Raw genomic sequence first — 13,442 nt, 5'->3', positions numbered from 1 at the left:
TGAAAAAAACTAAAAACTAAATGAAATATGAACAATTCAAGACAATCCTGCAATGAACTTGAAGAGAAAGTACATAATAAAAAAAAAACTCAAAAAAAAAAAAGGACTGTGGGACATTCAAGAGCAGTAAAGCAGTCAATGGGGAAGAAATAAAAGACTAGAGATGAGCGAACTTCTGTTTTAAGTTCGGCGTCTAAAGTTCGGGTTTGGATTAGCGGAGAATCCCGATCTGGATGCGGATATGGATTCCGACTTCCGTTGTGGTCCGTGGTAGCGGAATCAATAATCGGCCATTATTGATTCCGCTACCACGGACCACAACGGAAGTCGGAATCCATATCGGGAACCATATCGGGATTCTCCGCTAACCGGAAGCCGAACTTTAGACGCCGAACTTAAAACAGAAGTTCGCTCATCACTAAAAGAGACCTAACAGACATAGGCACACCGACAGACACCTAGAGCACAGTGGCCTGCAGTACCTTGCGACCCAGGGAAGCATCTTCAGATGCAAAAGTATGCATGCGGTAACATTTTCTAGATGTGTGTGGAGGCAACCAATAGCTTACACACCTACACAGCTGATGCGTGATGGAGCACCACCCAAGAAGCACAATCTGCCCTGGTCGAATAAGCTGTGACTGGGAGAAGGAGTGCCATGTATTTGGTGTGATTGGCCTCAACAAATGGGCAACTGAACCCACTGGGCGATAATGGTTTTGGAAGCAGCCAAACCTTTTCGATGACTGTGAGGAGGAACGGAAAAAAAAAGTCTGTGTGGCAGAATGAGGCCCATTAAGGACAAGTAAATCAGGAATGCCTTGACAACATCCAGTCCAGACTGAAGGAAGGCCAGAACAACCGGCAGGGAGAAGGATTTGGGAGACAGGTCCCACTCTTCACAGAACCGAAGGAAGGACTTCCAGGTTCTATAATAGATCCTGGAAGAGGTAGGTTTCCTGGCCCGAATGAGCGTCCAAACCACCGCATCGGAAAAACCCTGCTGCTTTAAAAGGAAGGTTTCAAGAGCCACGCCGTCAAATGTAGAGTATCTAAACTCGGGTGGAAGACAGGCTCTTGCGACACAGAAGATCGGGTCTGAGAGGGAGCAGGTACGGAGTGTCCCCTAGTAGGAGGACAAGATCCGAATACCATGCTTGGCGCGGCCAGTCCGAAGAGCCCAGCAGGGTCTGAACGCCCTCCCTGTTGATCCTGCCGAGAATGAGAGGCAGGAGGGACAGCGGCGGAAAGACAGAGGAACGTGAACCCGTCCCACGAGAGCGTCCACCCACAAGCTGCAGGATCCCTTGCGCGGAAGCTTGCGATTGAGGCGGGAGGCCATCAGATCCACGTCCGGCCGTCCCCAGCGACGACAGAGGGCATCGAATACTTCCGGATGGAGAGACCATTCCCTGGGGTCCATCGTCGACCGAACCTGTTGAGGAAGGGAAAACAGACGATCCAAGGACTCCTGGGACTTGTCCCAGGCCGAGAGATGGCACCGCCTCACATGAGGCCACCATAAGATAACACCCGCATACATGCCCGGATGGAGACTGTGCTGCCGAATCAACCGGAGCACCGCGCTGCGATGGTCCTTCACCTTGTCCGCTGGAAGACGCACCCGGGCTGCCCCGGAGTCCAGAATTATACAAAGGAACCGAATCCGAGTGGACGGGACCAGGGAGGACTTCCGAAGGTTCACTATCCACCCAAAGCGGGTGAGAGCGTCCAAGGTGATCTGCAGACTCTCCTCTCACTGCAAAATGACGACGCTTTGATGAGAATGTTGTCCAGGTACAGAAGCAAGGCGATTTCTCTGGAGCAAAGAAGGCCCATAAGCGGAGCAAGCACCCTGGTAAACACACTCGACGCAGTCGCCAGACCGAACGGCAGGGCAACAAACTGGTAGTGGTCCGAGTGGACCGAACGGCAGGGCAACAAACTGGTAGTGGTCCGAGTGCAAAAATCGCTGGTGGGCGACCTCTATGGGGACATGTAGGTAGGCGTTATGGATATCCACAGAAGTCAGCCATTCCCCTTGTGCCAAGGAAGCCATTACGAAGCAAAGAGACTCCATGCGAAAACGGCGCACTCAAAGGTAACTGTTTACCATCTTGAGGTCCAACTCTGGGCGGACCGCTCCGTCCGTCTTGGGCACAATGAAGAGGTTTGAGTAAAAACCGCTCCCTCGCCCGAATCGGGGAGATAACTCCCCTGACCAGCAGATCGTGAACCGCCTGAAAGAAGGCCCCCGCCCGAGAAGGCTCCCTGGCGGGACGGGACAGAAAAAAACGGTTTGGAGGCATGGATTTGAACTCCAACTTGTAGCCCAAAGTGACCACCTCGAGCGCCCAGGCATCTGAGATGTGGGCCTGCCAAACCGCCTGAAAATGAAGGAGCCGACCCCCCCTCCCAGGAAGGTGGGGCGAACCTTCATGTCGGGGACTGCTTGCCAGAGGAAGAGCGCTGAGGCTGTGCTCAGGAACGCCAGGCGGGCTGTGGCTTGAACAAAGGCTTCCGCCTTTGTTCCTGGGTGGGCTGCCTCGCGGTCGAGGGAGCCGCCGGGCGGGTGCCCGTGAAGCGGCGAAAGGACTGGTGGGCTGCAGAAGATGGGTGTTTTTGCCACCCGTCGCCTCAGAAATGATTTTGTCACGTTTGGGCCCAAAGAGACAAGAGCCAGCGAAAGGAAGAGATAGAAGGGAGCGCTTGGAAGAAGAATCGGCCTGCCAGGCCTTTAGCCAGAGTTCCCACCCAATGGAGACAGCAGAGGCGGAGGACCGCGCGACCATGGAGCCCGCGCCCAGAGCCGCCTCGGAAAGGTACTTCCCCGCCTGGGATATCTGGACCGCCAGAGCCTGGAGTCCTGTGCAGGAAAGGTCCAAGTCCTGATGTAAGCACAGGGCCCATTCAGAAACCGCCTTAGCCACCCACGCCGAAGCAAAAATGGGACGGAGTGCCGAACCGGTGGCAGAAAAGAGACTTCGCAAGCGATTCAACACGTCGGTCCACCGGGTCCTGCAGAGAGGAGCCGTTCGCAACCGGAATAGTGGTATTCTTGGCCAGGCGAGCCACCGGCGGGTCCACCTTTGGAGGGGAAGACCACTTACCCACCCAATCCGGGAGGAAAGGATAAAGATCCAGCTGCTTGGGGATCAGGAAACGTGAACCTGGCTGTTGCCATGCTTTAGTGGTGAGAACGGAAAAGTCATAATGGACCGGGAAAGATTTGGGAGTCTGCTTGGTACGCAGGAAAGAAACTCCCTGGTGACTGGAGGCGAGGTCCTCATCTTGAAGTTGAAAGGTGTCCCGGATTGCCGAGACCAGACTGTTCACCAAGGCAGCCATCTGGGACTAGCTGTCCGGATCCAGATTCGTATCCGACTCTGCGAGTTCCACTTCGGACGAAGGGTCCCCAACCAACGAGGACGCCTTGGACAGCGAACCAGGGGAGGAGGTGAAGGCAATGCATCCGAGGAGGAGAGGCGTTCCTGCCTGGGTGTCTGCTCCTGGATGGTACGCCCTGTGGGAGAGCAGGTTGCGCAGGTGACGACGTCTCTACCAAGTGACCCATTAAGGAAAGGGTGGATTGGGAGATCTTGAATAGGTCAGTCACCGCCCGGGACAGGGATTTGGCCCATTCCGGTTCCATACTTCCAGCAGAAGGGTGCACGTCAGTGAGCTGCGACTGAGGCGGCACACTCTGGGTGGCCTGGCATGAGGCACAGAGGGGGTCCGTCTGACCCCTAGGAAACTTCACATTACATGAAGTGCAGGCATAACGGGCGTGGGATCCGCTGGGTCCGACATGACAGGAGCCAGAGAGGGTACAGAGGAGGGGGGGTTTAGCAGCGCTGGTCCTACCTAATTAGAGCAGAGTTAACCTTTGCTGGACGTGTCCCAAGGAGCAGGATGCAGCGGGTTGAGGTGTTCTGCGGCGAGCTGGACAGTGTGGAGGGGAGGGCTTTACACAACCGCCGAGAAGATGTCCCCTCAGCCTGGGAAACTGCATGCACGGATAGAGAGCAAACAGGAAGGGAAGCGTGGTGGGAAAAGAAGGCTCCGCCCCCCTCCAGCCGCCCGGAGGAAGAACAGCCCGACGGCACGAAACCCCCCCACGTAGCAGCGCTGCTGGGATTCCAGAGAAGAAGGGGTCCCGACATGTATAAATGGAGAACTCTCCCTAGAGCGGAAAAAAAAGAGGGGGGAGGGTGGCGGTAAGCGCGGCAGCGCCGCCCGCGAATCGCTGAGGCCGTTGAGGAAAACCCGCAGCACTTGCGGAGTTTACCCCCGCAACCCCATGCCGGCTGTGCCGTGCAGACAGGTCCCCTCATGGAGTAGAGTCCAGCCTCTTGGCCCTGATCTTGACACAGAACACAGACAGACATACTCACCTGCCTTCGTCTGTGTTCTTCACCCTTCCAACATGGACCAACAGAGCCACCTCTTCAGTCCCTGGCACAAGTGACAGGGACCGGGTTGAAGGGCAGAAACAGGTGGCCCCATGGCTGGGGGGAGCAGGAAGGACAAGCCCTCCTGGTCCACTTTGTCTTTTTGTGGAAGGCAGAGCGGTGGAATAAGCGCCACTGGTCAGCCCTCCCGGGGATGCAGAGCTCTTAGTAGCCCTGTACCCCCAACCTAAAAGGAAAAATAAAAAATAAAAAATAACAGCCACCCTGCAAGCAGGGGGTCTGCCTCCTACGACGCAAAGCTAAAAACTGAGGGCTCTCTCCTGGCCGGAGGGGGTATAGCTGGTGGGGGAGGAGCTAACAGTTTTCAGCCTAGTGTCTCCTTCTAGTACCAGCAAGCAGCTATACCCATGGTCTGTCCCCCCCAATGATATAAGCGAGAAAAATAAATAAAAAAAAACTGTACACAGGTTAAGAAACCAAATCCAGAATTGACCAGACTAACCTGCTCTTTTTGGCGACGACAAACAGGATGGAATAAAAACCCTTGAGCTGTTTCACCAGTGGAATAGGAATGATGACTCCCTTGTGGAGGAGAGAACTCAATGCCTGTAAGAAGGCAGAAGTCCGAGGATGATTGTTTGGGGGTTTAGATTGAAAGAAACAATCTGAAGTAACAGAACTGAATTTTATCTTGTAACCGGATAACCCTAGTGTCGTCTATGTGGGACCTCCAGACATCCTGAAAAAGAAGGAGTCTGCCACTCTTGCAATGTGAACTGAGTGACCCAACAGCTGACGGGTGATACAGGAGCCAGGCTACCATGTCCCGTTTTGTCCTCTTGCAGGAGGGTAGAGGGGTGAGGGAGGCAAACACCACTATCACTCTGTACTGGATACAGGGAGCCAAAGTGAACCCTGCTTTCCCACCTAAAAATAAAAGATCAGGGAAGCCTGCCTCCTACAAACACTAAGCTAAAACTGGTTTGCTCTTTCCTGGTAGGAGGGGGTACAGCTGGCAGAAGGAGCTAACACTTTTTTGGCTTAGTGTCTGCCTCCTAGTAGCAGCGGCGATACCCATGGTCTTGTCTGAATTGCAAAAAGACGCTGTTCTGTCTCGATAGATTTTGAGTGCTGGGAGCACATCCAAGGTGTGGAGTACTTCCTCCTTGGAAGGGCTGGACAAAAAGAAGGAAGGACAGACGGACTGACTGTCAATCTCCTTGTTCTGATGGAAGGAAGAGATCACCAATGGCAGACAGGGGGAAACTGGTCTCAGGACGACCATGTCCTGACGCAGAGTGAGGAACGGGGGCTTAGCTGAAAGCACCGCAAGCTCAGAAACTCCCCTTTCCAAGAAAGAAGGGGGAGAGGGATGTCTCTCAACAGGGTACGAATCGCGTAACTCCCTGGATAAACGTACGGACTGCCGAGATGGAAGCTACAGGGCATTGAAAGAAAATTGCCAACAACTGCCCTTTGAGGGATCTTGGGGCCAAACTCAAATCCAGGCCTTCCTGGAAGCAGGCGAAAATGCAAGGAATGGAACAACGAAGATGATGAAAGTGGGGGGGGAGACTGTTGGTCAGGCAGATTGTTGTTGTCAGATTGTCCACTTTCAGCTCTTGAGCAAAACTTGACAGTAACTGCTTAAACTGCCAGTTTAAGCCGAACAAAGAATGAGGAGGATCTACACTGGAAATGATTGGCCGAGAGGGCACTCCATAATGGTTTCAAGAAAGGCCAACCCTTTAAAAGGCTATGTTTTTAATTATTACATTACAAACCGTTTGGTTTAATAATATTTTTTTTTTTCAATTTGTCTTTATTAGGAGTTTAGCTTATTAAGAGCTTATGTCCGCAAAACACAGATCTGGAATCCGGATGACATCTGCGTGCATTCCATATTTTGCAGAACGAAACAGCTGGCCCCTAACAGAACAGTCCTATTCTTGTCCGTATATAAACACAAATTACCGTTTCATGTAGTCTAAGAAGTTAAATTCCCTTTCAGACACTTGAACAGAAGTAAGCTCCTCCTCTTCTACTTCTTCCTCATCCTCTTCCTCTTCATTCAGATCTGCTTCTACTTGAGTAGATCCTGTAGCAATTAAAAATAATTGTATATAAATCTAACACAAATATTTTTACATTTGCTTCAAAGCTGTATAAGCCTACATAAAGACTTACCCCATTAATCATTTTCACACCTAAAGTCCCCAAAGCAGTTTCTAGCATACAGATGTCATTTTTTTGCTTCCATGTTTCCTTGTTGCTACTAATAATCTGTGCTACTGAGGCTGCAATTAGGACAGAATTGGTCTTCTTTCCCCTCTGACAGCTGACACTATAGTGACAGACGGGAAACTGGTCTAAATATTAGATGTTCCCAATGTTCATTTTAATCTTGAGTATAATAAAAAGCTGATATAAGACCTCTACTGCGGTGCTACACTATTCATTGCTCCTTTAATCTTAACCACTATAGGAGAAACGAATGACAGTAAAGTGTGGAGCACTGAAACAGTGATTGGTGCATTTCTGAAAGCCTACATTTGCTGAAGTGGTCGGAGAGCAGCGTGGTTTTTATCTTGTGAAGTGAAACTCTGTGTGAACAGGACTCGCCACACCTGTGACGAAAGCACCTTCGTCAATGGGATTTGAAGAGACCTGCTTGCCAGCCTCTTGCCCTGTGACTGGCCCCATGGACACTATTTGAGCATATTGGATTTTAAAGGCACTGTTTCTGCCCCTTGGACTTTTAACGAACAGATTCACACATGTGGCGTCGGCCATCTTAAATTGTCCAGCAGTGTTTTGCCGTCGAGTGTATGGAACTATTTTGGGCATGGGACCATGAGCACGGTGGGGCAAAAATAAGACTTCCAGGAAATTCCTGAACCGATCGGGGCGATTTTTGGATAGTTTGTTCACCCAGATCGAGGCCATCCGGGGATGTGACTTATGGGGATATGTGGCGTTTTCTGTGGTTGGGAAAAATGTGCGTTTTCTGCCTGTGAGTGATTAAGTTATCTCATGGTGTTTGTTAATTGTATCACAGGCAGAGCCCATTGTATTTTGTTATTTGTGTCACAGGCAATGCCCATTGTATTTGTTGATTGCGTCACAGACAATGCCCATTGTATTTTGTTAATTATATCACAGGCAGAGGGGGGTTTGTGTACATTAGCTATGAGTGTCTAACTGTACAATACCATGTTGATTGTCTGTTGTGACTGTGTCCTGTGCTCCACAAGGTACAAGTGGGTGGTAACCTTGTGGGGAAAACTGTATACAAGAAATGCTTTTGTGCTCATTAAACAGACCTGCTTTACCCCTTCATGAAGTCTTGGCTCATGTTTGGGGGATGGGATAACTACACTCTTGGGGATTGCTATATCACAATACTCCCCTGAGTATAAACTCTTGCAAGAGCTTTTTCACGGTTCCTGCCCTCTGGATTTAGGAGAGGTTCATCCACTGGAGCTGAAGCCGGGTCTTGGGTCCAGCGTGGGTGGAGGAAGGCGAGACCTCAACCAAGCGGCGGCGGTTCGTGGGGTCTGTGGTGGTTATGGTGTCAAGTGGAGTGCTTGGAGCTCCCAGGAAGCACTAGGAGCATCCATCAACGGAGGTACCCAGTCGGGTGCCAGGAGATCCGTTACAACACCCATAACCTGCAGCGCTCAAAGTAGGATGTTTTGCTGACACTATAGTCCCTTATTAAAAATAACAGGTGCCACAAAGAGGTAAGTAAAGATAATTGCTCCCCTCGATCTACCGCAATGGATAAAATATAGTTAATGAAGGAGCAGTAGCTATTATAAAACTTAACTTTAAATACTATATAAATAAAAGAATAATTTAAAGTGACACCCAACAATAATGATTGTGTGCAAGTCTTTCACAGGGAGCGGAACAGAGGATGTCTACTTTATATGTGACTTCATTAATTGTCACACTAAAAGGAGTCGTATATCTGATCACCTGTGAATGTGGGCTACAATATGTAGGTAAGACACGTAGGGAACTCTGCCGCCGCATTGGCGAGCACCTTAAATGAAGAGGCCCCAGTGGCCAGACATGTGAATGATGGAAGGACAACAGTTATCAGGTTCAAAGGAATTGAACACGTGAACAGGTCACCCAGAGGTGGTGACTGGGACAAGCGTACCGTATATTGAAGAGGGAAAGTTGGTGGATTTTTATAATAAACAGCTCAGCTCCCCTAGCTTAAACCCCCTTAACCACCTCCCGACCGCTGTACGCGTATATGCGTCCGGGAGGTGGTTGCTTTACTCCTCCTGGACGCATATACGCGTCTTCTCGCGAGACGCGAGATTTCCTGTGAACAGGCGCGCGCGCTCACAGGAACGGAAGGTAAGCGAGTGGATCTCCAGCCTGCCAGCGGCGATCGCTCGCTGGCAGGCTGGAGATCCGAATTTTTTAACCCCTAACAGGTATATTAGACGCTGTTTTCATAACAGCGTCTAATATACCTCCTACCTGGTCCTCTGGTGGTCCCTTTTGTTAGGATCGACCACCAGAGGACTCAGGTAGGTCAGTACAGTCCCACCAAACACCACACTACACTACACTACACTACACCCCCCCCCCCCCGGTCACTTATTAACCCCTTATAAACCCCTGATCACCCCATATAAACTCCCTGATCACCCCCCTGTCATTGATCACCGCCCTGTCATTGATCACCCCCCTGTCATTGATCACCCCCCTGTCATTGATCACCCCCCTGTCAGGCTCCGTTCAGACGTCCGTATGATTTTTACGGATCCACGGATACATGGATCGGATCCGCAAAAAGCATACGGACGTCTGAATGGAGCCTTACAGGGGGGTGATCAATGACAGGCGGGTGATCACCCATATACACTCCCTGATCACCCCCTGTCATTGATCACCCCCCTGTCATTGATCACCCCCCTGTAAGGCTCCATTTAGACGTCCGCATGATTTTTACGGATCCGATCCATGTATCCATGGATCCGTAAAAATCATGCGGACGTCTGAATGGAGCCTTACAGGGGGGGTGATCAGTGACAGGGGGGTGATCACCCTGATCACCCCCTGTCATTGATAACCCCCCTGTAAGGCTCCATTCAGACGTCCGCATGCGTTCTGTGGATCCGATCCATGTATCCATGGATCCGTAAAAAATCATGCGGATGTCTGAATGGAGCCTTACAGGGGGGGTGATCAGTGACAGGGGGGTGATCACCCTGATCACCCCCTGTCATTGATAACCCCCCTGTAAGGCTCCATTCAGACGTCCGCATGCGTTCTGTGGATCCTATCCATGGATCCGTAAAAATCATGCGGACGTCTGAATGGAGCCTTACAGGGGGGGTGATCAGTGACAGGGGGGTGATCACCCTGATTACCCTGATCACCCCCTGTCATTGATAACCCCCCTGTAAGGCTCCATTCAGACGTCCGCATGCGTTCTGTGGATCCGATCCATGTATCCATGGATCCGTAAAAAATCATGCGGATGTCTGAATGGAGCCTTACAGGGGGGGTGATCAATGACAGGGGGGTGATCAGGGAGTCTATATGGGTGATCACCCCCCTGTCATTGATCACCCCCCCCCCCCCTGGTAAGGCTCCATTCAGACATTTTTTTTGGCACAAGTTAGCGGAAATTTTTTGTTCGTTTTTGTTTTGTTTTTTCTTACAAAGTCTCATATTCCACTAACTTGTGTCAAAAAATAAAATCTCACATGAACTCGCCATACCCCTCACGGAATCCAAATGCGTAAACATTTTTAGACATTTATATTCCAGACTTCTTCTCACGCTTTAGGGCCCCTAAAAAGCCAGGGCAGTATAAATACCCCACATGTGACCCCATTTCGGAAAGAAGACACCCCAAGGTATTCCGTGAGGGGCATATTGAGTCCATGAAAGATTGAAATTTTTGTCCTAAGTTAGCGGAAAGTGAGACTTTGTGAGAAAAAAAACAAAAAAAAAATCAATATCCGCTAACTTATGCAAAAAAAAAATTTTTCTAGGAACTCGCCAGGCCCCTCATTGAATACCTTGGGGTGTCTTCTTTCCAAAGTGGGGTCACATGTGGGGTATTTATACTGCCCTGGCTTTTTAGGGGCCCGAAAGTGTGAGAAGAAGTCTGGGATCCAAATGTCTAAAAATGCCCTCCTAAAAGGAATTTGGGCCCCTTTGCGCATCTAGGCTGCAAAAAAGTGTCACACATGTGGTATCGCCGTACTCAGGAGAAGTTGGGGAATGTGTTTTGGGGTGTCATTTTACATATACCCATGCTGGGTGAGAGAAATATCTTGGTCAAATGCCAACTTTGTATAAAAAAATGGGAAAAGTTGTCTTTTGCCAAGATATTTCTCTCACCCAGCATGGGTATATGTAAAATGACCCCCCAAAACACATTGCCCAACTTCTCCTGAGTACGGCGATACCACATGTGTGACACTTTTTTGCAGCCAAGGTGGGCAAAGGGGCACCTTTCGGATTTCGCAGGCCATTTTTTACACATTTTGATTGCAAGGTACTTCTTACACATTTGGGCCCCTAAATTGCCAGGGCAGTATAACTACGCCACAAGTGACCCCATTTTGGAAAGAAGACACCCCAAGGTATTCCGTGGGGGGCACGGCGAGTTCCTAGAATTTTTTATTTTTTGTCGCAAGTTAGTGGAATATGAGACTTTGTAAGGAAAAAAGAGGGAAAAAAAAAAATCATCATTTTCCGCTAACTTGTGACAAAAAATAAAAAATTCTAGGAACTCGCCATGCCCCTCACGGAATACCTTGGGGTGTCTTCTTTCCAAAATGGGGTCACTTGTGGCGTAGTTATACTGCCCTGGCAATTTAGGGGCCCAAATGTGTGAGAAGTACCTTGCAATCAAAATGTGTAAAAAATGGCCTGCAAAATCCGAAAGGTGCACTTTGGAATGTGTGCCCCTTTGCCCACCTTGGCTGCAAAAAAGTGTGACACATCTGGCATCGCCGTACTCAGGAGAAGTTGGGGAATGTGTTTTGGGGTGTCATTTTACATATACCCATGCTGGATGAGAGAAATATCTTGGCAAAAGACAACTTTTCCCATTTTTTTATACAAAGTTGGCATTTGACCAAGATATTTTTCTCACCCAGCATGGGTATATGTAAAATGACACCCCAAAACACATTCCCCAACTTCTCCTGAGTACGGCGATACCAGATGTGTCACACTTTTTTGCAGCCAAGGTGGGCAAAGGGGCACATATTCCAAAGTGCACCTTTTGGATTTCACCAGTCATTTTTTACACATTTTGATTGCAAAGTTCTTCTCACACATTTGGGCCCCTAAATTGCCAGGGCAGTATAACTACCCCACAAGTGACCCCATTTTGGAAAGAAGACACCCCAAGGTATTCTGTGAGGGGCATGGTGAGTTCCTAGAATTTTTTATTTTTTGTCGCAAGTTAGTGGAATATGAGACTTTGTAAGAAAAAATAAAAAAAATAAAATCATCATCATTTTCCGCTAACTTGTGACAAAAAATAAAAAGTTCTATGAACTCACTATGCCCATCAGCGAATACCTTAGGGTGTCTACTTTCCGAAATGGGGTCATTTGTGGGGTTTTTCTACTGTTTGGGCATTGTAGAACCTCAGGAAACATGACAGGTGCTCAGGAAGTCAGTGCTGTTTCAAAAAGCGGAAATTCACATTTTTGTACCATAGTTTGTAAATGCTATAACTTTTACCCAAACCATTTTTTTTTTTGCCCAAACATTTTTTTTTTATCAAAGACATGTAGAACAATAAATTTGGCGAAAAATTTATATATGGATGTCGTTTTTTTTTGCAAAATTTTACAGCTGAAAGTGAAAAAATTGGATTTTTTGTACTCACCGTAAAATCCTTTTCTCGTAGTAGGCATTGGGGGACACAGAACCATGGTGCTGTGTCCCCCAATGCCATGCACGAGAAAATGTCATTTTTTTGCAAAAAAATCGTTACATTTTGATTAATAACAAAAAAAGTAAAAATGCCAGCAGCAATGAAATACCACCAAATGAAAGCTCTATTAGTGAGAAGAAAAGGAGGTAAAATTCATTTGGGTGGTAAGTTGCATGACCGAGCGATAAACGGTGAAAGTAGTGTAGTGCCGAAGTGTAAAAAGTGCTCTGGTCATGAAGGGGGTTTCACCTAGCGGGGCTGAAGTGGTTAATTACCAGACCACTTTTTACAATTCTGCACTACACTACTTTCACGGTTTATTGCTCGGTCATACAACTTAGGCTACTTTCACACTAGCGTTCAGAGCGGGTCCGTCTGATGTTTCATCAGACGGATCCGCTCCTATAATGCAGACGTCTGCATCCGTTCAGAACGGATCCGTCTGCATTATAACTTAGAAAAATTTCTAAGTGTGAAAGTAGCCTGAGCGGATCTGTTCAGACTTTACATTGAAAGTCAATGGGGGACGGATCCGCTTGAAGATTGAGCCATATGGTGTCATCTTCAAGTGGATCCGTCCCCATTGACTTCCATTATAAGTCTGGACGGATCTGCTCGCCTCCGCACGGCCAGGCGGACACCCGAACGCTGCTTGCAGCGTTCAGGTGTCCGCTCACTGAGCGGAGCGGAGGCTGAGCGCTGGCAGACTGATGCATTCTCAGTGGATCTGCCTCCACTGAGAATGCATTAGGGCCAGACGGCTGCGTTCAGGGCCGCTTGTGAGCCCCTTCAAACGGAGCTCACGAGCGGACACCTGAACGCAGGTGTGAAAGTAGCCTTACCACCCAAATTAATTTTACCTCCTTTTCTTCTCACTAATAGAGCTTTCATTTGTTGGTATTTCATTGCTGCTGACATTTTTACTTTTTTTTATATCAAAATTGACCGAAATTTTTGCAAAAAAATGAAATTTTTCACTCTGTTGTAAAATGTTTCAAATAAAACTACATTTCTATATACATTTTTCTCAAAATGTCTTGTTCTACATGTCTTTAATAAAAAAAAAATGCAATAAGTGTATATTTATTGGTTTGGGT

General features: G+C 48.6%; 1 protein-coding gene across 2 annotated transcripts in view; it reads right to left on the bottom strand.

Annotated features, from left to right (window-relative positions):
* The window catches only part of TIMELESS (timeless circadian regulator), a 174,670-nt gene that overhangs the window by 51,426 nt on the left and 109,802 nt on the right, over positions 1-13,442 (bottom strand). For both annotated transcript variants that reach the window (XM_044287534.1, XM_044287535.1), the window contains one exon: positions 6,387-6,510. In XM_044287534.1, coding sequence (XP_044143469.1) covers positions 6,387-6,510 — 124 coding nt within the window. The remainder of the gene's footprint in view (positions 1-6,386; positions 6,511-13,442) is intronic.

This window comes from Bufo gargarizans, chromosome 3, assembly GCF_014858855.1.
Source record: "Bufo gargarizans isolate SCDJY-AF-19 chromosome 3, ASM1485885v1, whole genome shotgun sequence".
NCBI lineage: Eukaryota > Metazoa > Chordata > Amphibia > Anura > Bufonidae > Bufo > Bufo gargarizans.
This window is presented reverse-complemented; position numbering and strand designations above follow the sequence as displayed.